This window comes from Cyrtonyx montezumae, unplaced genomic scaffold, assembly GCF_038088225.1.
Source record: "Cyrtonyx montezumae isolate F1298 unplaced genomic scaffold, pur_monq_1.0 scaffold_13, whole genome shotgun sequence".
Taxonomy (NCBI): Eukaryota; Metazoa; Chordata; class Aves; order Galliformes; family Odontophoridae; genus Cyrtonyx; species Cyrtonyx montezumae.
The window spans coordinates 5412665-5437883 of record NW_027071859.1 but is presented as its reverse complement, the minus strand read 5'-3'; the positions used below and the strand labels follow the sequence as shown (position 1 = coordinate 5437883).

At 48.7% G+C, this 25219-nt stretch overlaps 1 protein-coding gene across 2 annotated transcripts in view; it reads left to right on the top strand.

Moving 5' to 3' along the window:
* The window catches only part of OTOF (otoferlin), a 69966-nt gene that overhangs the window by 22923 nt on the left and 21824 nt on the right, over positions 1-25219 (top strand). Inside the window, exons 5-21 of one of the 2 annotated variants that reach the window (XM_065730537.1) lie at positions 1834-2036; positions 4452-4538; positions 8516-8551; positions 9627-9647; positions 10442-10489; positions 11629-11658; positions 15912-15985; positions 17943-18069; positions 18342-18396; positions 19625-19756; positions 20109-20171; positions 20727-20811; positions 21879-22038; positions 22799-22985; positions 23367-23553; positions 24194-24417; positions 24965-25073. In XM_065730537.1, coding sequence (XP_065586609.1) covers positions 1834-2036; positions 4452-4538; positions 8516-8551; positions 9627-9647; positions 10442-10489; positions 11629-11658; positions 15912-15985; positions 17943-18069; positions 18342-18396; positions 19625-19756; positions 20109-20171; positions 20727-20811; positions 21879-22038; positions 22799-22985; positions 23367-23553; positions 24194-24417; positions 24965-25073 — 1828 coding nt within the window. The remainder of the gene's footprint in view (positions 1-1833; positions 2037-4451; positions 4539-8515; positions 8552-9626; positions 9648-10441; positions 10490-11628; positions 11659-15911; positions 15986-17942; positions 18070-18341; positions 18397-19624; positions 19757-20108; positions 20172-20726; positions 20812-21878; positions 22039-22798; positions 22986-23366; positions 23554-24193; positions 24418-24964; positions 25074-25219) is intronic. The other variant, XM_065730538.1, reaches the window with a different exon arrangement.

The following is a 25219-nucleotide window of genomic DNA, read 5'->3' as shown; positions in this document are numbered from 1 at the left end:
TGCTTTGGGCAGAAATGCCACATCCCTTTATTTTCCCATCGTTTCTGAGACATCTTAGCTCTAGGCCTCTCCTGATGAAACCAGAGCCAGGAGGTGAGGGTGTGTGTTTGCATTTTGGGCTCTCGGCTTGATTTCAGTCCCTTCTCCCATTCAGTCTCCATAGCAACTACAGGGGCACAGAGACAAATGAGCTTCATGAATTCTCTTCCCAAACCACTGCTGCCAGGCGTTGCTCCAGCAAGGGGATGAATTCAAACTGAGGGAGCCCTGAGGAGAGGGCAATGCCCTCAATGTTTTCATGGAGAATGATGGTGGATATATAACAGTGGGCACGTGGAATGACGTGGAGTTCTTAGAGATCTCCCCCCACGACCACATCTTCTTGAAGTCAGGAGGACAGGGGGCTGAAATAATGGGACGTTTTGAGGAGGCAGAGGTGGGCAGAAAGCAATTTCCAGGCACAGCTTCGTCTTTCTGCAATCAAACATAATAGAAGGGTCGAGAAATGTTTTCCTTTTTTGTCTTTGCTGACTGCAAAACATTGCTGGCAGCTTCCAGCTGGCCCTAATAACATTATTGACTTGTCCTAGCTTTAAAAGGCTTAAAAGACCAAAGAATTGTGGAGCCAGGAGGAATTTCATATTGGTAATCAGGCCTTCAACAAGAGAGGCTCTGGGACACCTCAGAACTTGTTACTGTTGTCTCATCAGTTGGGGAAGAAAGAAAAAAACACAAATAAAAATAATATTTATAAGTCCAGTGATGGAGGAATCCAACAGCCCAACAAATGAATCATTTCTCTGAGTAATTTTCTTTATTCTCACAACTCTCACAGCTCTAATTCTTCTTTGTGGTGTGGATTTCTCTTGGTTTCAGCTTACACCTACTGCTTTCCCTTCCAACTAATGATGACTTTACTCAGCCCAAAACAAAACTGTACATTTTATTGCACCGATCGTTTCTCATTTCTTTTCATGCGTTCCTCCAGCCCGCCTCCCATGTTTTTCAGCCTTTCATCCTCCCTTTGATGAGCTGGAGTTGGAGGCAGTCAGGATGCTGTACATCTGCTGGAAAATATAGATGAGAAAAGGAAGATTTTCTGCAAAAAAGATAAAACCCAACCACCCAAACAATCTTTGAGTTGCAGAGCTGGAAAGGAGCATCTCACCCACCTTCCCATTGCTCTCATAGCATTTCTTCCTGGGATTTCTCTCTCCTCTTCTTTAAAGCCTCTGCACCCATCACCCTTCTTCCTTGGACACGAGTCTGGTGCTGAATTCTTCTTTCTGCAAGGAACATCTTGTCCTTGTGTCTAAAATTGATTGCTTTGGCATTCAATCTAACCTGCACCTTAGAACGGAGGTGGTGAATGGTTTTTAGTTTTGTTTTGCTTTAATCTTTGTAGCAGCTGTTTGCTTTTCAAAATGTGAACATTGTGAGTGAAGATAATTTTCTGGTTGCTTTAACCAAAGCAGTGATTTTAGAAGGACTCTGGACAATGGGACAAAGGTGGCATCAGTGGTTGTTTGCAGCAAAATTAACTCTCATGTATTTCGTTGAGTTTTAAAACCAGACAAATGTTAGGGCCTTAGAAAAGGAAAAACTGTTCAAGATCTCTAAGCCAGGCAGCAGCCTGGTGCAAATTGTGGGTGGATAAGAGGAGAATGAGCATGTAGTTCCTCAGTGATGCACCACCAACAGAAACCACCAATTGAGGCAGAGAGGTCAAACCAAGTAAGGTAACAACTCCTCCTGCCTTCCAGGTATTGCAGGACCTACCTTCCTCCCTGAACTGCCCTTGGGGGCTGATCCTGCCTTCTTTGTGTCTTGCAGACTAGCATCTCCATAGAGATCAGGTACCAGGCTCTGGATGGGACAGTGGGCACATGGAATGACAAGGAGTTCCTGGAAACTCCCAGTGTCCACTCAGAAGGGTACCCTCTGGAGACAGACAGCCTCCTCTCTGGACACCGGCAGAGCTCAGATGGGTCTGTGGGCAAACCCAATCAGCAGTCCACAGAGAGAAGCTTCAGGAGGTAATGTGAAAACCAGAGCATGGTGCTGTGTGGGGGCAGCAGGGCTGGGGAGGGCTTGGCTTGGCATCAAAGGGCAGCACTGCCCCAGCACCTGAGGAGCACTGTATCTGAGGAGCATCACAAGCCACAGCCATCAGGAGATCCATGCCATAATTCAAGGTGAGGATGGCTTGTAGGGGTCCACCTGCTGGTGCCAGCAGGTCCCTTTACTCTGGTATGCCTGTCATATACAGAGTCTTCTAGCAAGGATACAGATTGCACACGGTTGGCTTGCAAATGTAGTTATATACAGATCTGGGGAGAATGAAAGGTCCAACTGTTGTCCAGGCCTCATCTTCCTGGATGTTGTTAGAGTTATTTGCAGATGTTTGGGGTCTTGCATCTTGATGGGGCTCACTGTGCCCCCAGGACTCAACTATCTCAGTGCAGGAAGTGGAGGTGAGTGCAGCTGCAGCAGTATGGGGGCAGAAGGGCAGGTTGGCCATGAAACCAGAACAGTAGAGATTCTTCTGGAGTAGTGATGGTATCTTTGACCTATTGGGAGCATTATGAGTGTGCATGTCTCATGGTGAGGCTGGAGGAGAAACCTGGGATTCTGCAACAGGGGAGGTGTGCCTCTGTATGTCACAAGGCTTAAATGAAATCCTGTCCCAAATGCAGTGTTGGGGCAGGTGAGTCCCATTTGGATTAGCTGAGGACCCTTCTCCTGTAATGGCATGTGGAAACACATCCAGTTGTCTAAGGGGTGCTGCTCTGTTAATTTAAGGCTCCTTGGCATCACCCTTGTGTCTTTTAAGCCCACAGGATGCAGCACCAGGTAAAAACAAGCCCATGAGTGGTCACCTTCCATTTCTTGTCACAGTGCTGCTGAAGCCAATTGCATACACAGCCTGGTCACTGGGATGGGTGGAGGTGGCTCAGGACTGGGGACACTGCTGATAGCTGTCAACTGGGATGAAGTGCAAGCTGGGATCAGTTCTGCCATGAGCTGTTGCTTATGGGTGCTCAGGGCTCTGAGAAACCTTTACTACCTCAAATGACATCCATGAGGCCAAGGCAGGGATGGGCACTGAGGTCAAACTGACGTTGGCTCAGTTTCAGCCCACCCTGTGCTCAAATCCTGACACGGCTCTTGAAGTAGCAGAAGAGTTTGCAAGTGTAGAGACACTTGTGTGTATTTATATTGTTTTCATGGTCTGCTAAACCACATTTTCAGCCAAATTTACAGAATTTATGTAGCTGTGTTGTGCGTGACAGTGACTTCATCTGTCTGTCTCCCATAGCTCTTGAACTGAACAAGAGGAGTACAGACCTCAGGGTCCCAAATTTGCTCAAAGTCTTGTGGGAAGGGATAAGCACATAGTGCAGACAGAGGGAGCAGAGCTGAGTGCCCAGTGCTCTCCCAGGACCATACAGCCCCTGGATGATTGTCACAGTCCAACAGCATGCCAGGTACCAGTAGGTCAGAGGCAAACAGCCCTGGTCTTTGCAAACCCATATGGGAGCCCTTCTTGGAGAGGTGAATCCAAGCATAACCCTATTAAACAACTGCTTTTCAGCAAGCATTTATACCTCTAGTACTGCTGCAACCACACATCCCCCACACTAAGCCTCTGCAATGTTGTGCTTCAATAGTGTTTGCTTTCTTCCTGTGTTTAGCACTTTATTACAGCCATATAAGGGCAACATTTCTTTTTCCCCATGGTGAGAGATTGAGAGAGGTTATCCCCAGCCGCTCACATCACTCCTAGGCACTTAATTAACTGTGTGAATTGGGCTGAAACCTGCGAGTTTTCAAGCAAATGGAAAGTGCAGACTCGTTTCCCAGCTCGGTGGACCATGATGCTGTTGAGGAGGGGACGATGCTGAAGGGTTTGAAGGGTTTGCCTGCAGCAGAAGCCTGCAGACTGCAGGACGAGCTGTGCTCAGAGGCTCAGGAAAGAGGCTGCAGAGTCCAGCTAAGATGTCCAGCTCAGCTGGAGGTGGGAGACAGCTCTTGTAGCCTTACAGATGCACGTTTCAGAGTGGTTTGCAGGGTGCCCAGGGGCACGTGGTGGCTGCAGGCTGCTGAGCTGGTGCAGGACTCTCTGAGGTTGGTTTGCTTGTCCTTGCCAGTGGGGAGTGTTCACCTCCAAAAAAGCAAGGCGTGCTCTTTCCTCTGTCCCACACAAGACAGAATGTGGATAATTGCGCTTAAACTCAAAGATGGCTCAGGGTTCCACCTATTACCTTGGTCCCAAGGAGCTCCCCTGTGCCCTCTGGTTGGAGACTAGCCCTGCAGCAAAGCACTTTGCTCGTCCTTGCTACTCTGCACTCATCCTTACCAACCCCAGGCGCTGTGGCAGCTGATGTCAGCAGCAAGATGAACAGCAAGTAGGGAAGGGTCTGATGTTTTCCATGCCACCACTCTCACAGGATGGAAGAGGACGAGATGTATTATCACAGCGAGGATGAACTTCTGGGAGAGGGGGACACCCTCAGCCAGGGTTCCCTGAACACGAGGTAGGGAACTGTCCGCCACTCGCGGTGCTGGTGGCAGTGGGGTGTGCAGTGCTGTGCTGCTCCTGTCCCTGTGGATGTGTTGCAAGCATCGCTGATGGATTTCCACTTCTCAGCTGCGGGAGAATTGGTGGGGAACCGTGATGGGGCAGTTGTAGAAGCATCCTTGGAAAGGAAGCTCAGCTGCCAGGAGGAGTGCAGGGATCCAGGAGAAATGGACTCAGGGTGGGAATTGCTCCCTGTGATGTGCATGAAGATGTGATTTCCATTTGCAGTGGTTTTTCTTGCCTTGCAGTGCTGATTTGTTTCCCATCTTGTCCCAGAAAGAGTTTGAGAAGTGATGCAGCAAAGAGAAGTTCAGGTAAACCCAGGCACCAAACTGATGCCATAGGCCATACCCAAGGGGCAGATTGGAATTTCCCATCCAGAGTGCCTGTTTGAATGGGTAAGATTTGAATGCCAGGCAGTTTGGCTCCAAAGGCAGGAGTACATCCTTGCACTATTAATTTTGCTGTGTAGAGAAGCGTGGCTGTTTTACATATCCAGCAAGCAGGAGGAAATCTTGTCAGCTCTGTAACTCTGTGTCTACACAGACTGCTTCCATCATCTGTGTCCTCCTAGGGAGGACTTCAAGTCCAGCTGAAGGGGATGGGAAAATCTCCCTGGATTTCCACAGGCTGACAGCATCATCTCCATCACAAAGCTGCCTCTTCCCCTGGCTCATTAATGGCATCATTTTATTATCCATTCAATTCTTTTTGCTGAGGGGATGCAGAGGTGGAGAAAAAAAAGTAGTCCTTGATAAGCGAAAAGCAGCAGCCACAGCCAGGAGCATGAAGCTGGCCAGACTTCTGCCTTGGCTTTGCAGTTTGGTGCAGGAGCTCAGAGCTGTGTGCAGGCAGATGGGAATGGATGACCAGGTCAATAGGGTCACTGTCACCTTTGCTGGGTGGCATGGAGCTGCTCAGGGGGGTTACAATGCACTGGGAGGGGATGATGGGGATGTTGAGCACGATGGAGATGTTATAGCATTGAGCAGTTTCCCAACAGAGTACAAGGGATGTGTTACATCCCTTCAACATCCTGCCCTAGGCACAAAGCCCAAAGGGATAGACATTTACTCCTCATGAAGCCTCAGCATGGTTTCTGGTAAGAAAGTGCAGCTGCAAAACTAATTTTCTCTTTTTTTCCTCCACAACAGGGAAAAAATACCAAAGAGCTTGGAGCACCTCCTGCGCTCCCTGCTCAGGCAGAGACAAATAGCACAGAGCTGACATCAGGCTGCAGTCAATAATGTGCAGAAAGCAGGCTGGAAGCCTGTTTTGTGTTCAGCAGCAGCAGCCTTGGAGTTAAACACCATCACCCCCAGCAGGAGCTCCCCAAAAACCCATTGGGGACTGCTCAAGGAGGCTACTGAAGCCTGTGCCCTTTCTGGTCTCCTTTGATGAGCCATCCTGCGGGAGCTGGTGCCTGCTATTTCATGCTGAATGACAGCAGGTGGCTGTTACTTTGGGCACATATTTTTAAAGCACAGCCCCTGTGTTTCTTCATGGCTTAATCCCTGTGTGCCAACGGATCTCTTGGGAGTGTGGGATCACCCTCTGGTTGCACTCAGTAGCTGCACTCAGACCAAGTTTGGGGCTCTAGCACTGCAGGAACTGCCCTTATTATTCCATCCATGAGAACAGGAACCATTCGTATTTATTAAAAGCAAGCCATTATTCCCTTACTTCGATGACATTTGAATATTAGGTTAGAGAAAATTAGGGAGAGGGAGGCTGCAGCTTTGCATATGAGCTGGATGTCTCGGCACCAGGTCCCCACCATGTAGTGACTTGCCACAGAGCACCTCCCTACTGACCATCCCTACCACAGCTGGAGTCCAGCAGCAGACCTCTGCTGACCACTTCTGGCAGCTCGTTGGGTCCCACGTGGGCTCTGTGCCTCTGTGTTTTTCACAGTGATTTTGGGCAGCCAAGCAAGATGGAGATGAGACAAGAAGGCAGCTGATGTAAGCAAGGATCAGGGAAGACAAAAAGCCTCTCCAAAAAAAGCAGGATGGTCTCATACACTGAGGTGCACTGAAGCAACACGGATTGGGAAGAAGCGGCCTTAACCTCAGCATTAAAGAGCAATCCTGTGGCTCTCAGCAGGAGAAAGCAGGGAACACCAACACTTGGGACAAGAAGGCATTTTCCTCTTTTTTTCTTTAATGTTCAAGAGTTTGCCTTCGTGCTTTTGCAGGGGAGGCAGCTGGTGTGTTTTGGGATAGACAAAACCTAGCTCGGTGCCCACTGCCTCCATGCAGGTAGCACAGGGCACAACACTGACCCAATGCAGCCCTTTCCAGCCTGATCCACTTTTCTCTTGGAGCAATTTTCACCCCAGGCAGAAGAGAGTGAAGAGGTCAGGAGGGACCGGACTAGTTTGCTTCCATCCTAAGGGGAAGCTCATCCAGTTCAACCAGTTTGACCAGCAGAAAGAAGCTCAGCTCAGTGCTTGTGGATTTGCCAGCACGCATGGAGTGGTTTGCTGTGTTGCCGTGTTCTGTGGTTATTCCTGTACTCGTTGTTTTAAACTACAGTGCAGTGGAAGCTCTCTAACTTCTTATCACAGTCGATTTATTCCTCTCTCTCTGTAATTTCCCCAGTCTTGGAGATGATGCTGAAGAAGAGCAGCACACTAGGTAAATACCCAGAGCAGACCTGCTCAGACAATGGCCCTGAAACCCTGCTGAGATGCTCTGAGAGCCTTGCTCTTCCTCAAATTCAAGCCTGTATGTCAAAACTTTGAGACCCCGGTCAGCAAAATCCAGATCTATGCATTTCACCAAGGGCTTAGAGGTTTGAGCTCACTCACCACACAGTGTCCACCATGAGCAGCAGGGACTGCTGGACTGCCCAGATTTCGGTGGGATGGGGCCAAGCACATCACAGCTGTTGACCACCTTGAAACTGAGCTCATAGGAAGCATCACCTGATAGCTGTTGACATTAAAATATTCATGGGCAGGACAGAGCACTGCAGCAGAAAGCAATCTGGTCACAGTGAATTATTGATCTTGCCTTTTCTTGTGCATGGACAGTGGTCCCAGGCCATGCCTGACTGGGTTTAGCCTTCTGCAAATTATCCCCTTGGGTCACTTGTTCCAAAGGTGGGGTCACTGCCAAGCACTGACATTGAACTTGGTGATGAAACCACCCATGACAGATGGCTGGGAGAGGAAGGACTCCCTGCTTCAGGCTTGAACACTTTTCTCATCAGCCTGCGCTGGCCAAAGCTGAAAAGCTCTTCATTTGGCTTTCCAGAGCTGCTGTGACTAAAGAGAGGTGGAAGTTAGGGCTGTCAGGGGAAGCTGACATAACTGGGATCCTTCTCATCTTGAGTAAAACCAAGGGAAATAATCTCCCATCAGTGCCAGACTATCAGTTCCTGACAAGTTTCCCCCCTCCATTTTGCAATCCTTCTAGGAAATCATGAAATTGCTAGGAAGAGTACATTCCTGAAAAACAGAAAATCGGTGCCTGAGCAAAGAATTTGGTGGGTTCCAGGGCAGAGCCCCCACAGCATCTTCACAAGTCTCCTGGCAGCCACTAGCACCTGCAATTTAGGTTGACTCCAACTTTATCCAGCACAGATCTCTCAGATCTAGCAGGAGCAGTGGATGTTGCCTGCTGCCAGGTGGTGCCAGGTCCTGTGCCCTGCACCAGAAGTGCACATCCTGCCACCAGATGGACTTTTCCTGATTGAGTAGAGCACCCCAGGCTGGGCGCATCCAGCAAAACTCACCAACTATCGGCTGTCTTAAGAGTACATTCTGGCAGGGAACTGTGGTTTGGCAACACTGGCATCCCTATATGAAGGGGATGTTGCCATGCACTGGCTTGACCAGGCCAATGTTTGCTTTGCTGCTGGCAGGTTGCTTAAAGAATCCTGATGATGTGGTTGTATTTCTCTCTTTCTCTTCTGTGCCTCACTCAGGATTAAGTTTAACGACGGATACAAGTCTGTAGCAAGGTACCAAAATGTCATGGCTGATGGCATCCTGGCTTTTTTTTTTGGGGGGGGATTGCTCTTATCCCAGACTGTTCTAGCCATAGTATCACCAAATCCCAGAGTGGTTTGGGTTGGAAGGGGCCTTAATGCCCATCCAGTTCCTGCCATGAGTAGGGGCACCTCCTACCAGATGAGGTTGCTCAAATCCCCATCCAACCTGGCCAGTCATCCCATGTCCCAGGCATAAAAACTCCCAGAATTTGGGACACAAGCTAAACTGTGTTAAACCTCAAATCTTTGACCCAATGGACAGCTTAAGAGAGGATGTGGAAGATTGACCATGAAGAGCTGCCTCAGGCTCAAGAGAGCAGAATAAGGGGGGGAAGGACCTGGGTAAAGTTCAGGGGCTTTCTGGAGGACCCAGCCATGCCTGCAAACCTCTCCCATGCTGCATGGCAAAAGTTGGCAGATCATGCCTCTACAAGCATATCCATGTATCATGGTGATGGTCACCCACCTGTAGGGCTAATGGACTCCCAAAGGCATTGCATATGAATAAATTTAGCTGGCATGGGTGAGCCCAGGATGATGATCCCAGCCCCAACCAGAGCAAGGGAGACCTGAGGCAAAGCATCCCCAGGGCAATTTGGCTGTGTGCTGGCTGGTGGGGGAGAGTTTCCAGCCTGGCCATGGAGACGGTGTGGGAAGGGTCATGGAACCCAAGACAGGGTCAGTCCTTGGAGGAGATGCACTCTGCTCTTCGTTGCCACTGCTCAGCAGCTTGGGGAAGGTGGAGAAGATGCAGGAGAACACTGTCCTGCTTCTGGCAGGCAGGGCCTGGGCAGTTGCAGAGAGCTGTGGGACATTGCCTCCTCACTACCTCGCCATGCAGTGCTGAACAAGGCTAGAGTGGTCAACCCTGCATTGAAATAACTTCTCAGCATCACCTTTGGAGGATCCTCCCGGGGTGGGGTTACAGTCAGTGTTCCATTCCCTTGTCCCACTGGGCTCCTATGGGCCGTGGGAGAGCACATCCATTTGGGTGGGTTTTGTTCTTTCTCATGTTCATCCTCCTGGCTGTGTCTCTTCCAAACAGCGAAGACCCTGAAGACACCAGGTACTGGGGATGGTATCCCTCCTTTGTTCAGGCCCTCTGGGCATGCTCTGTGCTTGCATGAGACATGCATGTTAGTATACCAGTCCCTGCATGCTGTTTGGACACAGGGAGAGGTCCTAACTGCCTCCTGCCCTCTTCTTCCTGGGGATAGAGCTTTCTTGTATTCAGCTCCATCCCCATCCCCTCCAAAGGGCAGATAGATTGTATTCTCAGCTATGCCCAGCAAGGACATACTTCCTTATACTCAGGGGGCTTCCAAATAAGATCAGAGTATAATATTTATCTGTTTGTGTAGCTATCCACCCACCCTTTCACCTATCTACTTACCCATGCATCCATATCCATCCAACCTTCCATTCATCCCCATACAATTTGAGGTACCACCTCATCTTAATGTTATGTTTTCCATCTATTTATTCACTGATACACCTCAATACAATCCACCTCATGTTTCTTTCAATTAATGCAATTAGCTTCATCCATCTCTCTATCCATCAACTTTCATATAGGTCTACTGTCTGTCCATCCATCCTGGTGTCACTCCATCCTTCCATTCACTCATCCATCCATGCATCCACCCATCCACCCTTCCTTCCCTTCTTCCATCCACCCACCCATTCTGTCTAACCAGTCCTGGTGCAGTGAGATCTCACTCTGGCATGCTGGTGAACTGGGTTTGACTGGTTGCTTGATGCATGATGCTGATGGAGGTTTTGAAGGGAGAAGGTGGGCGTGGGTCTTTGTCACTGCAGCAGGATGAATCCAATTGAAGGAGCTGATCTTTCTGATTGCAGAGCTAAGGCTAAGGGGAAAGAGAAAAAACACCTCACCTTGCCATTCAGGTACCTGACTCCCCCATTCCTCCTTGGGGCCACTTTTAGTAGTGTTATTGCTTTCCATTGAAACAGCTCCAGGGCAGAACCTCGAGTTCTTCTGTACTCACAAGAGTGCTTAAGACCAATTTGTGTGAAGACTCAACCTAGGAATTCCCTGCTGGTGCCACTAATGGGAAATGTGTGTCCTTTCTCAGCTCAAAAATGTTAAACTGTGGCTGTTTGCATTCAGAGAAGCAACCTTCTGCAGTGAGGGGTGGAGTGGAAGGAGCAGGGGATGAAGGATGGAACAGAAAGAGATCAATCTACTGTTGGCTGTTTCATTGAGGCCCTTGAAGAAGAGTATCTGTACTTCTCATGTAGTGCAGTGCTGGGTATTTCTGCACCCCCTGCCACTTCCCAGAACAACACAGAACACTGACCCAAGGATGCTGCTCTCCAACTGTGCATGGCAGACCAGACCCTGAAGCATCCTCGGGTGGGGGCACCTCCATGGGAGTGTGGATGGGTTTTAGCCACATCTGGCCATAGTTGGATGGATTTCCTTGGCTGCTTCCTAGCCCAAGCTCTAAGTTGATCCTTGCTCTCCTGGGCTGAGCTGAATGGTTGCACGCTTTCCAGACCTAACCTGGCACTGGGTCCTGGCCTCTCTTCTGTGCAGGTCTCCTGTACATCACCTGTCTAAAAACTCAATTAACACACCGTTTATTTTTTTTCATATAATTTTTTCCAGGTTTTCTTCTAGTAGCTCAGTGCACAGGCAACCAGAGGGTCATGCTCCATAGCCACCCCCCTTCCCTGTGCCCCCAGTAAAAACGCAGCCACAGGGAGAAAGGAAGCAACAAACTGTAATTAAAACCCAGCCCTCCTAATTACCTTCGACAGTTGGTTAATTGCTCTCTCCTCCCACTTTGCTGATGCTTTAAAGAGGAGATTAGGCAGAGAAAAAGAGTGACTAGGGAGGGAAACGGGGGGGGGGGGTGTAGGGTCAGGGGTAGTGTCACAGCCTGGGGATGGGGGTGCTTGGAAGAGCTTGTAAGGATCTGTAAGGGGAAGAGATGCTTCTTTTTCCTCTGTGGTCTGATGAAGTTCTTGATGTGCAATGAAATGTGTCTTTTTTCCCCTTGATGCATGGCCTCTGGCTCCAGCAAAGGCAAAGAGAAGACAAAAGAGCACAAGTAGGTTGGCTCTCCATGCTCTTCTTCCTTCTTGCTTCAAGCTTTCCTAGCTTATGTTGTGCTCCTCACACACGTGACATGTTCTCCCTTTCTCTAAAGCTGAGAGTGCCTGGTCCAGAGGAGCTTCGGGCTTCTGAGATGTTTAGGGCAGGAGGTGATTTGGGTGCAGATTATCAGTACAGGGCTTAGGAAACAAGATTTAGCATCACATTTACACCTCCAATGCCTGCAGGTCATCCTGCTTCATCATCCATACAGATACTTCAGCTCCTGCTTGTTTTTACTCCAGCTTCTCATGCTGTATTGGAGCATGTTTCCAAGAGCAGCAGCATCCTGCAGCTCTCCTGTGTAACAGATCTGATGAAACATAAGCTTCGGTCTCCTGAGAGTGCAGGCTGATATCTGCAGCCCAGGGGCAATCCCTGCCCCCCAGCACAGGGCATTCCCAATCAGTGTGGTCTTTTCTGGCTCCTATTTGTTGCAGTGCTGCTTAAAGTTAAGTTTACAGCAGCATCTTGTTGTGTATGGACAGATATGCCCTCTTTACAGGGGTAGAGGGAGCACCCACCTGACAGACATCATTCCTGCAGGGAAATGAACCACAAAGGCCCTGCTCTCAACTCCCCAGTAAAAAGCAATGATTAAAGTGTCCTGTTCAGCCATGAATTATTAACTAGCAACCTGCAACTAGATCTTTAACTAGGAGCTGGCCTGGAGAGGAGCTGCTTCCAGCTCCCTGAACGTGCTTTCAAATGTGCCTGTCCCTGTGTGCTCCCCTCATGCAAAGCCACGCAGGACAACACAAAGGAGGCAAATTCATGTTCTTCTGTCCGTTGCAAATAGAGGATGGTCATTAATGAGAGGTGATCTGTTTTCTCAGACACCAGGAAATCCAAGGGGAGAGCAAAGTGGGAGAATGGGTGGGTGCTCAGCTGTCTAATAGAGAGTTAAGCTTTCTTGGAAGCCTGTCCTGACTCGGGAACAGCACTGAAGCACACAGTCCTTCACCCCTATCTTGCAGGAGCCCTGCAACCAAAATGGGTTGCAGTGGACTAGCAGCTTGCTCTGCTTTGGAGGGGAGCAGGCAGGTGAGCTGGCATTCTTGAGCAAACTAGGCTAAAGCTGGGCTGTGGCAGAGAGGATTGGTCTGGGTGGCACTATGCTGCCTGTGTTGGCATCTCAGGTTCACTGCTCCTCATGCAATATTCATGTGGGGACGGTGTCAGCTCTCTGCCAGCTCCCCATACACAGTGTTGGGCAGCTGCAGCCATCTCCCTCCTCGTTTTAGCCTGGTGGGAGAAAGACAGGGGTTGGCACAACCTTTCTTCAACACTGCCAAGACCCTGCTGTGTTTGGAGAGGTGGCTTGCTGGGGGTCTTCATCTGTGCTACATCCCAACCCACACATGGGGATGGCTGCCCCACCATAGATGTGTGCTGAGAGCCTCCTGTCACCACTGAACTCTTCTCCTGGAGGAAGCCGGGTCCCGGACAGCTGACAGGTGAAGGTAGTACCCTGTGGGATGGGGATAGGGAAGGGGGCAGCTGTGGGATGTGTCATTGCTCACCTGGCTTGGAGAGGATGATGGATGGGGCTTGGGAAAGGGATGGAGCTGCTGGGATGGATTATCAGGGCATCTGCCTGCAAAGCAACTGGAAAGGCATTTTCCCTGCTGTCTGCTTGCTCTTTCCCTTCTTGGCACTGTCAACATTCCAAGGAACCCACTTTCATCCACTTCTTCATTTTTCTTTTCCCTTGGTGGCCTCCAAACTGCTTCTTCCTAGATATCCCTGGGGCCACACTCTCAGAGATAACACCAGGAAGGGCAGTGGTGTGGGAAGGATACAGGTGGGGCTGAGACAAGCAGTGGGGAGATGTGGTCAGGGTGTGGGAGCAGGGGACACCACCTGAAGCTTTCTGCCTTTGAGGGAACCTGTGCTGTCTGAGCTCTCCATGCCAGATGGAGCTCATCTTGTGGAAGTGCTGGAGGCTGTCATAGGTTTCCCATCTCTGGGGCCTCTGATGCAGTTAAGTTGCCTTTGCTGATAGGCAAGAGACTGCTGCGGCTGATCTCCTTAGAACATTCACTACAGCTCAGCTGCCTGTGAGGGTTCACTGGATGCAATGTGCATCCCTGCAGAAGGAGCTGGGCTGGGATGGTCCTGCTGGGATGGGTGCTTAGTCCCAGTCTTACTTTATTATTATCATCATTTCATCTAGGTTGGAAAAGACCTTCAAGATCAAGCCTTCATCATCCTGACCTACCAAGTCCCAAAACTAGAGGGACTTAAACTATAGCAGGGGGTTGGAACTAGATGATCTTAAAAGGTCCCTTCCAACCAAAAACATTCTGTGATCACTAAACTATACCTCACAATGCCACCTCTACATGTTGTCTTCTACACAGCCCCAAATCACCCTCATCATTCCCACATCAGATGCTGTGCTATCCAAGACCTAGTACATCCTTGATGTCTTTGCAACAGGCTTGATGTTTTGGGTCTTGGTGAGGTACAGGCACTGTCTGCACTGTCTGATCTTCCCTGCAGGGTCCTACTGGACCCATCACCAACTGCTTTTCTGCTTTGTTTTACTTCCCAAGGAAATAGTGAGGCCCTGGGATAGTCTGCCCAGAGAGCTTTGGGTATCCCATCCCTGGCAGTGTCCAAGACCATGCACAGGGCCCTGGGCTGGTGGGGGATGTCCCTATGGCAGGTGTTGGGGCTGGGTTGGCTCTAAGCTCCCTTCCAGTAGTTATTTGAGGGTTACAAATCCTGTTCATTGTCCTTCCTCCTGCCCATTGAGAAACTGTCCCTCTCCAAGGATCCCATGAAGGAATCTCAGCTATGAGAGAGATCTGGGTCCTGAGCATTGCTTTAATTCCAGTTAAACCTCAGCTGTAAATGGTTCCTGTGTCTTATGCTGGCCTTCTGCCCTGGTTGAATACCACCTCCCCCCCTCACCTTGGTGAATTCATTATCCTCCTATTCTCCTTAATTTTCTTCGTTTGCTCTGCCTCTGTCAGTAGCCCACAAACATCCAGCTGTTATTTATACACATCAGACTGGCTGCAATGCCAGGACTTCTTCCTGCCCAAAAGGTATGACTTTGTCTTTTGACCTCAGGAAGATGAATGACAGCTGAGATGGGGAGATCCCCAAGTTCACATGTGGAGCTCAGCTGGGTTCTGCTTGGGAGTGAGGTCCTTCCTTCTTCCAACCTGAACACATCCATCAAATGTGCCACGTTTTTGCAAACATCAATGCTTTCAGCTCATGGAAATTTTCCAACACGTACAAAAAAAAAAAAAGAAAAAGAAAAATTCCCCTCATCATTATCACCTTCTGCTTTTGGGACAGTCCCAAGTCATTTCACTCCAGTACTTCTCTAGCCCTTTGCTCTTAAAATTAGAAGGGAGTTATTGCATGGTCTGACCCCTGCTTGGTTTAACTTCTGCAGATACTGTGCTGGTTTTTTTTTCCTACCAGCACTCTCAGCTGAATCTTGAAGCTAAAAATCATCCACGTTACATCCAACGCTGACAGTTTTCACTGGACCTCTCACCTCTTTGCGACAGCAGCATGGACTTGCATCCAAATACCAATGAACCTTTTCCCAAAAATACCTGCAGTGTTGTTATTGCCCATAGCAGACTCTGTTAGATGTGTATTTGGGAGCAATCCACTCTGCAGTGCAGAAATGCTATAATTTACTGAGCACTTATGGGCAGTTGATATCGCCCTGCAGTACAGTGCTGTATGTGGGTTAGGGAGTTTCTCTGCAGTTTGGTGCCATAACAGAGCAAACCAGAAGCTAGGTGCTGAGTTCATCTACGTTGTCCTGATCCACAAGGCCGTGGTGTAACAGACACCAAGTAAAATTTTTTAGAGCAAAGATGGCTCTAGGTAAGTGCCCTAGGGAGCAACCTCACAATAGGGCAGGAGGGAGAAGCTGGGGCAAGAAGATAAAGGAGGAGTGGGGCAGGTGGAAGAGTTAATTGGCTGCTAATGCTGTGCTCCAGCTGTGTTTTGTCCCAGCTGAGGGCATACAAGACCCAGAACTCAGGGAGGTGTGTCGATGTGGTCCCTGCCCAGGGATGTTCTGGCCTATGTTTGCTGTTGTCTCTGCTGGCCTTCCAGCTGATATTTCCTCTCTTGCTTCCAGCTGTGAAAGGTTCCTTGGGTCCCCAAACCCAACAACAGCATCAAAAACACAGAATTCAACATTTGTTTTTGTATTTTTTCTTCTTACAGAGCTGGGAAAAGAGTTTTTTCAGCCATGAAGCTTGGCAAGGCACGTCCCACAAAAGATGACCATCGGAAGCAAGGTGGGTGCTGGGAGAAGGCTGTTCACTCCTCCAGTGCTGTTTTTCCACCGTCTCCCAAGAAATAATCTGAGAAACCCCATGAGGGGCTTTTGTTGGGCACTGCCAGCCCACAACACAGAGATTGGAGACAGTGTGTGGCACATGAAAGAAGAGCTGTTGAGAAAGTCTCTATGGGGAAATGGGAGAGTCTCCCAGCATATGCAACTGTGGCAGAAGCCTTGGATGTCCTGCAGGCAGCCTCCAGCTTATTTGTAGGGATTATTTGCAAACGTGACAATGCAAAGCATGATTTCACCCTCAGTGCATGCACTGTATGGAAAGGTTGAGCTGCTACAGGGATGCCCATCCCACGCTGAAATCGGACGCCTTTCTGGAAACGCACAGAGCGTCAGTGATCGGAAATTCATTGCTGTTTCCATTCAGAACAAAGTATTGGGTTTCGAGGGCTAAGAATTGGGAGAATGCCTTTTTGTGGTGAAGGACAAAATGTCATTTTAGATGCTGTTTCCGGGTGACTTTTCAGCACCTGCTAGCAGCTGATACTCACACAGCGATAGCTTCTTCCCCAGCTGTCCATGTGCTCCTTGCACGCTTTGCACACCACCACCTTGGGGTTTGGACTGGATGACCCACTCTTGCCATCTGCTGATGGGACGGGGTGGGCGTGTTGCACCCTTTGGTTATACAGCGATGTGCACTGAATCTCATCTCATCAGACCACGTGCTGCAGTGCTCACTCAGGTTCCCAATGGTCAAATATTGACATGTAGGCTCAGGACAAGGGAGTGTAGCACCCTTCCCAGGGTGCCCAGGATCTGGAGCCAGTGTCCTTCCTGTGCCATAGTCTTCTTTCCTTATGCTGCTCCACACAAGGGTGATGCTCCTGCTCACATCCAACGGAACCAACAAGTTGACAAAAAAACAAGCACAAAGGGCACTCTTATGCCCACCCAACTGCATGTGGGGAGAGACAATCTGCTGGGGTCCTCCCTGGGTGTTGTAGTTTTGATTCAATCCTCAAAACTTCCAGTGAAATAAGAAAACTCAAAACTTCCAGTTTTCAGTGCACACTCAAAACTTCCAGTGAAGATAAGAAAACTTTCCCCACAGTCTCTCTCCACCATGATGGAGAGACACCCAGTCTAGATTTCCCTTACTTAAGCAGATTCCATGATTATTTCATAAAAGCAGGCTGGGGAAACTTGATTTCTGTTTTCCCAGAGCACACCAAGCTGAAAACTTGCCTAGTTTGGTAAAGAGTTAGGAGACCAGGAGCATCTCCTGTGCTGTAAGAGCGGAGTTGGTGCTGCCCCTTGGTGCCAACAAGCAATGACAGGCAGCTAGACCAGGGCTTCTGAGCCCACAGACAGAAACTACCACTGCTTTGCTCACTGCTTCCAAAGCTGTGACCAAAGCAAAAGCAGAAGGGGCAGGTGCTGCATGTGTGTGGCTTATACACAAGAAACCACAATGTCTCAGTGACTTCTTTCAACAGATATGCAGAGCAGCTAGTGACTTGGTTGTGTCTCTCAGTGCCCATGGGCTTTGAGGTCTTGCCCTTCCCTGCAGCAATTTTCCACCTTGGGAAATGATCCCTTTCTCCTGTTCTCTCATCCCCCTCTGCCCCAGAGCTATATGGTTTGTTGTGTTTGCAATTGCAGCTAGAGCTGCAGCTTGCTCAAACGCTGTTTCACCCTTTGATGTCTGGGTTGTTTCTCATTTTTCCATAGCTTCACAAAACCACGTGTTGCTCGGTCGGAATAACATGTCACATGAGGCAAACCTATTTTTAATCCTCTTTCAGACCAGGCTGTCTGTGAGCTGACCTGGTGACCATTGTGCTTTGTATTATCGGGTGAGGTTGATAGGGTGTATTGGTTACCTTTTCCTGCACCTTTAATTATTCACCGAGTGGAAACAATGAGAGACATTCTTTTGTCTCTGTGTGTTTATGCAGATGAACCTGCTGTTCTGGAGGCAGAAGACCTGGACCGAAAAGTCATGAGACTTGGAGGGGGGCTGGACCCAGATGCCATCTCCTTGGCCTCTGTCACAGCTGTCACCACCAATGTCTCAAACAAGAGGTGAGGGTCGGATGTGAACTTGTGTAAGCCAGGAGGTGAGGGCACGCTTTGCATCCTGCAAGCAAGAGATGAGATGTACTGGAAATCCCGTTCTCCTGTGCAAGCAGTGTTTTTGGGAAGCGTTCAACCTGCTAAAATGAGTGCAAATGCTCAGTGCAGCCTCTGCTGTTAAATTCCTCAGGCTCAAAGAGAGCAGAGGCTGAAATGCTACGTCATGGTTTGCAGTGAGTTGGCCTGTTGTTTGACTGAGGGTTTCTTCTGCCCCTCCAAAGGTCCAAACCTGACATCAAAATGGAGCCAAGTGCTGGGAGGCCGATGGATTACCAGGTGGGTGACAACGCTGTGTCCCCAGCCACAGCTCACGGAGGGGAGGACATTTTGCAGGGAGCTGTAAAGGAAAGGAAGAGGCAGGTTGAGAGCTTTCCTTTCAACCCTCCTTGGTCTGAGAACATCAGCAGCATTATCACTTGAAGAGCTGAGCCTTTTCATTCCAACACACATCCCCACCTGCACAGAGGACAGCTCTGGGACCAGGAGGAAGGACCAGAGCCACCTGAGCACATCTGGGCTTGCTGAAGCCCCAGTGAGGCTTTGCATTCCCAGTATGCACCACACTCACAAAGCCTGACATTTCCATAGCAGAGCAACAAGAAATCCATTAGGTAACATCCTGGCTTTGCTCTCCATCCTGTGAAGCCCAGAAGGCCCAGGCTGATGTGTGCTTTGAACAAATCATCTCCAACACATCGCTCTTATTTCCCAAGAGCTTCCAACACGCTGTTCAGCACTGCACAATGGTGATGGAGTGGAGGCATGGTACTTGAGGAGGTTGGTAGATGGCTGCTGCTGACTTCATCAGCAGTGTTCTGCTCCTGCCACTTTAACCCAGCGTTAGGACCACACATTTGGTTTTCCAAAGCTCATATGATCCATATTGTTCCCCCTTCTTCTTTCTTTTTTGTTTTACTAATTGGTACCATCGTGATCTATAAATTGGATCCTCTTCTCATTTTTGCCAAGCTGTGCTGATTCAGCAGCATTTTAGCATTCTGTCCTTGCCTCCCAACACAGCAACATGTCCATGGGGATTTCTCAGAACAATACAAAGACTTTTTGTGATAGATTTATTGCAGAACATTTGCAGCATCCACTTTGGAGCTCCAGATGAAAGCAAACAGGAGAAGCAGTGAGAGTGGGGCGTGGAAGAGGTTTAATAATGTGTGTAATGAAACTTGAGTGAAGAGTGAGACATACAGGGAGTGAGTGTGCTGGGTTCAGCAGTGATGTAACCAGAACATAAAGAGGGAGGGAAAAGTGCCAAGCAAAGCAAACTGGAAGAATATAAGGACCAGTAAGGCCACTGTGAACAAGAGGATCACGTGGGTGGTGTTAATGCGGGAAGGTGAATCTCTGGTTCATGACCAAAGTACTTGCCTGGATAACCTTCAGAGGGGCTCAAGGTGTTTCTACGTACTGTGATGCCCAGTTTGTGAGCAGTGAAGTTGTGCTGGGTTGGTTTGGCTGCTGCAGCATTGGTTGTGGGACCTCTTCACAGGTCAGCATCACTATCATTGAGGCCCGGCAGTTGGTTGGGCTCAACATGGACCCAGTGGTCTGCGTGGAGGTTGGGGAGGAGAAGAAATACACATCCATGAAGGAATCGACCAACTGCCCTTACTACAATGAGGTGGGTCTGTCCTCCAGTGATGGTCACAGCTCCTGCTCCTCTGGTGCTACGCTGCTATTAGTTAAATGGCATTTTTGGTCACCTGGGTTTGTTCTGTAACAGGGGAGGATCAGGTGGAGGTTAGGGAAAGAGGGCGGTGGGCATGACTCCAAGCTGACAGAGCTCAGGGATCATTGCAACACCATTGTCAGACATAGATTTTGGGTTTGGGTGGTGCTGTGAAGAGTTAGGCGTTGAAATCAGTGCTCCTTGGGGTCTCTTCCAATACTGGATAGTCTATGATTTTATAACACTGCTTTTTAACCCAAAAGGAGTCACTCCCCTGCCTTCACACCTGTTCTTTCCCTTTCAGTACTTTGTCTTTGACTTCCATGTGCCCCCAGATGTCATGTTCGATAAGATCATCAAGCTGTCTGTAAGTGAGCATGCTGGCATTGCCCTTTTCTCTGAGCTTTGGAGGAGTCTATTTTGCTCGTGCACTGGGGATGGATTTGATGTCCTTGGCAGGAGCAGAGGTTTTTGGCCCTACTAGCCTCACCCCTCTTGCAGAACTCTGGTCCCTCTCCCAGAGCAGAGATTCATAGTCACAAAACAAAGCTCGCTAATTAGGAGCCTGCACATCTATCCCATGCACAGACTGGGTGTGTAGTTTCTCCTGCAGAAGGAATTAAAATAGATTTCAATCGTGCTAAAGACCTTTCCTTCAAGTGAACATCCCAATGTTTGTTGTTATGGTGGTTGCAAACAGTATCTTGTTTCAAAGGTTGTGTTGTTCCCACTCAATCCAAGTCCATGCTTGCAAGAGTGCTAAGCAAGAGCTGCCAAACTGGCTGTCCACACACAGAGTGAGGTCCTGCACAGACCGAGTTAAACACATCAGCTCCCTTCCTGTCTGACACTTCTGGAAAGAGCCCTGGGACTCCCACTACGTTCACAAACCTCTGACTTGTCTCCCCCTCTCAATTTCCAGGTGATCCACTCAAAAAACATCTTGCGCAGTGGGACTTTGGTGGGCTCCTTCAAGATGGATGTTGGGACAGTTTACACCCAGCCTGGTGCGTAACCATGGTTTGCCAACATGCCTAACTGCACCTTTCACAAGGGATCCAGGCAGGCGCTCTTTTCCTCAGGTGATGGTAATCTGATTGAAATAGAATCCTAGATGTAAGCGAGTCACTCAGGCTCCTCCAGAAAAGGTGGCATATCCCATCTGAAATAAGGCACAACAGGCAGGCTGAGGTGCCCTCTGGATGTGCCAGCTGTCCACTGCCCAACTGAAGATGCTCAGGTTTTTTAAGTAAGCAAGACGTTGCCCTTCCAGATAGCCAGATTTCATAGAACCATTGAGTCATTTGAGTTGGAAGGGGCCACTAAAGACCACCTAGCCCACCTCCCCTGCAATGAACAGGGGCACCTACAGCTCCATCAGGCACTCAGAGCCTGTTCAGCCTGGAATGGATCTTGCCCACTGTGGCTGGCATCTAAACTGAGAGAGGGAGATGGCCCACGTGCAATGAAAAAGAGGAAGAGCTGCTGCTTTGTTGCTGGCTGATGGTAAAGCCCTCAGCCACTTAGCACAGATGGGCCCTATGAGTGCTCATAAAATCTGTTGTGTGATTATGGGCTTCATTTATAGCACATCTGTTTCAGGAAACCTGTTTTATAGAATTGTAAAAGAGAAGTGAATGCTTTTGGCATCCTGACCTCAAGTGCGGGCAGTGAGAACTGGCATGGATGAGACTAGTTTAGAGAATTGTGTGAAAGAAGTCCAAAGGAGTCCCTGGAGAGTTCATCTAGTCCTTGCCCTCACTGCTCCCTGCCAGATTCCCCAGTATTATTCTGCATGAAACGACCAGTCCCTGAATCAAGGAATCCTACTGCCCATAGCAGTGGGACTGATAAAGAAAATACATGTCCAGGAGACTTGTAAAAAGCTTGTTCTGTATGGAATAGCATTGCCTCTTTGAGGGCCCAGTGCTCGCAGTATGCCAGTGCTGAGCACATGACCACACCTTCAGAAAAGAGCTCCAAAATCACTGTATTTCTGTGTTTCATTATATTCCAGTATTCTGTACTCCATATTTCATTCCAGTAAATGTCAGTCTTGTCCTCTGTCTTCCAGAGCACCAGTTCTACCACAAATGGGCCATCCTTTCTGACCCTGAGGATCTCACGGCTGGGCTGAAAGGTTACCTGAAGTGTGACATCGCTGTTGTGGGGAAAGGGGACAACATCAAGACACCCCACAAAGCCAATGAGACAGAGGAGGATGATATTGAAGGGTATGGAAGAAAAAAACAGGAGGGTGTAAAACTTCATTCTAGCCCTAAATGTTTTGGGCTAATTAAGTATCTCCTTGTACAACCACAGGCTTTCAAATGCATTTCTCAGCCACTCACCACAATCTCAGGCTTGTGGCAAAATGCTAGCGTTGCTTTCTTGACTTGTTACAGCCCAGGGGCTTGAGGCACTGCCTCAACTATTCTGGGTGTTGTTCTGTGTGTTATGCCACTTTGTCTTGAACAAATCTAACAACTCCTTTAGAGATTGTTTTGTTTGCACTGTAACCTGTGGCTCTCATTTTTTCTCCCAGAAGAAGAAAGCAAATTCTTCCAATAAAAGCCATTTACTGGAGCTTAATTCTCACCCCAAAATACACACTGCTTTTATCAAGATAAAGGAAAAGGCTCTTCTAGCGTTCCAGTTGGCTGGTTGGCTTTAGATGTCTAAATTAAGCTGAGTTTAATTGTCCTTTAGATTCCATTGACAATAATGACTACATCCCTTTGGTGGAATGCAGATTGTTCCAACCTCATGTGGCTCCTCAAAGATTTTGCTTACAAAACCACCACTCCCCATCCTAAAATGGGAAGATGCATGGAAACAGGGAGGCCATAAAATGCATGGCTGCAAAACAGTTCTCTTTCCATCTCCCCAGAGCCTGTGTTCAGGAAGCAAGCTAATTTCACTTGCCCTCTTCAGCAAGGCTTTCTGCCAGCCCTAGTGGCTGTTTCCAGCCCTATTTCTTCACTGTTGTTGCAGAAACCTCCTCCTACCAGATGGGGTTCCTCCAGAGAGGCAGTGGGCTCGTTTCTACATCAAAATCTATCGAGCAGAGGGCCTGCCCCGTATGAACACCAGCATCATGGCCAACGTGAAGAAGGCTCTCATTGGAGAGAACAAGGACTTGGTAGACCCCTACGTGCAAGTAGTGTTTGCAGGGCAGAAGGTGGGTGAGCATCAAGGTGGTTCTGGGAGGTAATGTGAGCAGGATCAGCCATTGTGCTGGTGGCTGGAGACAACCTCATTTGTCCTTGCATGGTAATGCAGAGATGCATGGCAAAGTCACAGTGTTTGCTACATGTCATGTTCCCCTTTCTTGTGTAGACTACAATGGGTTTGCAGCCATCTCCAGTAGAGTAAAAGAGTTTGTTCCTTGGGAGAGGAAGAAGATGAAGTGCATGCTTCTGTGGTCATTAACATGGGAGGAGTGCAGGATGTGCCTTCGTTTTGGCCAGGATAGAGTTAATTTTCTCCATAGTAGTTGGTACAATGCTTGTGACCTCCAACAACCAGAGATATCAAATATCTTCCTTGTTCCACATGGTAGGGGAAGACATCAGTGCAAAAAAGCAGCTATGAGCCTCTCTGGAATGAGCAAATCATCTTCACAGAAATGTTTCCCCCATTGTGCAAGCGGATTAAGATCCAGATTCGAGACTCAGACAAAGTCAATGACGTGGCCATTGGTACCCATTTCATTGATCTGAGGAAGATCTCCAATGAAGGAGACAAAGGTAAAGCTCAAGTGAAGTGCAGGGCCTTCTTCGTAGCAGAGTGACATTCCTTGGGCAGAGACAGCAAAATAACTCAGGCTCTATTCCAAGTCCTGGAGGTAGCAGCTTCTTGGTTGGAGTGATCTAGACTCACTCCAGTGTCCTTCTGGGGTCACTGGGCAAGAGCTCTTTGAAAATCAAGCCCAATCACAAGCCTCCAGGCCAAAGCTTGAAGGCAAAGACATTCAAAAACAGTTGCTCCTTTCCAAGACGTCTGTTGCCATGGACGGATGAACCTTTGACAGGCTCCCACATTCATACATACATGAGCACAGATAGGCAGGAGTGTCATGAAACCAAAGGTGGCTCTTTGAAGAAGAACTAATGAGAAGTTATCCCTTCTTTCTTTACTTTCATATTACGAGATGTGCCCAGTGAAAGACTCACTTCTCTTTGGGCTGATGCATTGCAAAGTGCCCATCGCTGCCTTCACAACAAAACTGTCTCCATATCAAATTGCAAAAACTCATCTCTATGCATACAAGTGCATATTTAAGTCCAGGTCACCATTCACAGCAGGAAAGTGATGATCCTGAGAGAAAGACGTGTCCTCCTTCTTGGATATACCCCCTTCTCCACCAGCATATCTGTTTTCCTGCAGGCTACCTCCCTACCTTTGGCCCCGCATGGGTGAATATGTATGGCTCCACTCGGAACTACACCCTGATGGATGAACACCAAGAGCTGAACGAGGGGCTGGGGGAAGGTGTCTCCTTCCGGGCCAGGCTTCTGATGAGCCTTGCAGTTGAGATCTTGGATACCACCAACCCAGAAATCAACAGCTCCACTGAGGTGCAAGTGGAGCAGGCCACACCAGTTGCAGATGTAAGTCTCCCCTAACCCTGCATTTGGCAGTGAAGAATTCTGGATCTCAGTCCCCTTGGTTGGTTATCTGGACTCACAAACACAATTTCATTTAGTATTGTTCTAAATGTTCTATATCCCCCAGCACAACGGAAGCTAATCTGGTGAGGATGGTAAAGCCATTTGATTTCCTAAATGTATCCAAACAAAGGGTTCACTGAGGTTTGATTATTTCAGTTTGTGAGCAAACTTGAGCTGATCTCCCAGAGTGTTCTTTAGACAATGTCTCACAAGCAAGAGATGGCCAATCTCAAATTATTCACATTTAAACATCAGACTAAAATCAACTGATCAAATTCTCTTTGCAGAAATCCCAAAGACCCAGTTCAGGCAGACATTTGCCCCTCTCATGGGTCAGGCTGAAGGATACAAAACCCCGTTGTCTCCTCAAAAAAACCAAGCAGAGCCCATGAGAACACTCAGATGTGCCAGATGATAAGCCCTTCTGCCCAGGGCTCAGTGTCCTTCTGGCTGACCCAAACCATGATCTCTGGGATTTCTCCTGCAGAACTGCACTGGAAAGATGGAGGAATTCTTTCTCTTTGGAGCCTTCTTGGAAGCTACCATGATTGACAGGAAGATTGGTGACAAACCCATCAACTTTGAGGTTACAATAGGTTAGTTGTTTTCTTGGTGAGGGTCGTTTTGAAACACGCCTGGTGGGGAATGCAGGATCCAAGGGCAAGAGCAAGGTTTCTACCCTATTTTCCATGCAATCACGTGCCAAATCATGTGCCTCAGAGATTGACTGCCAAGGGGATGG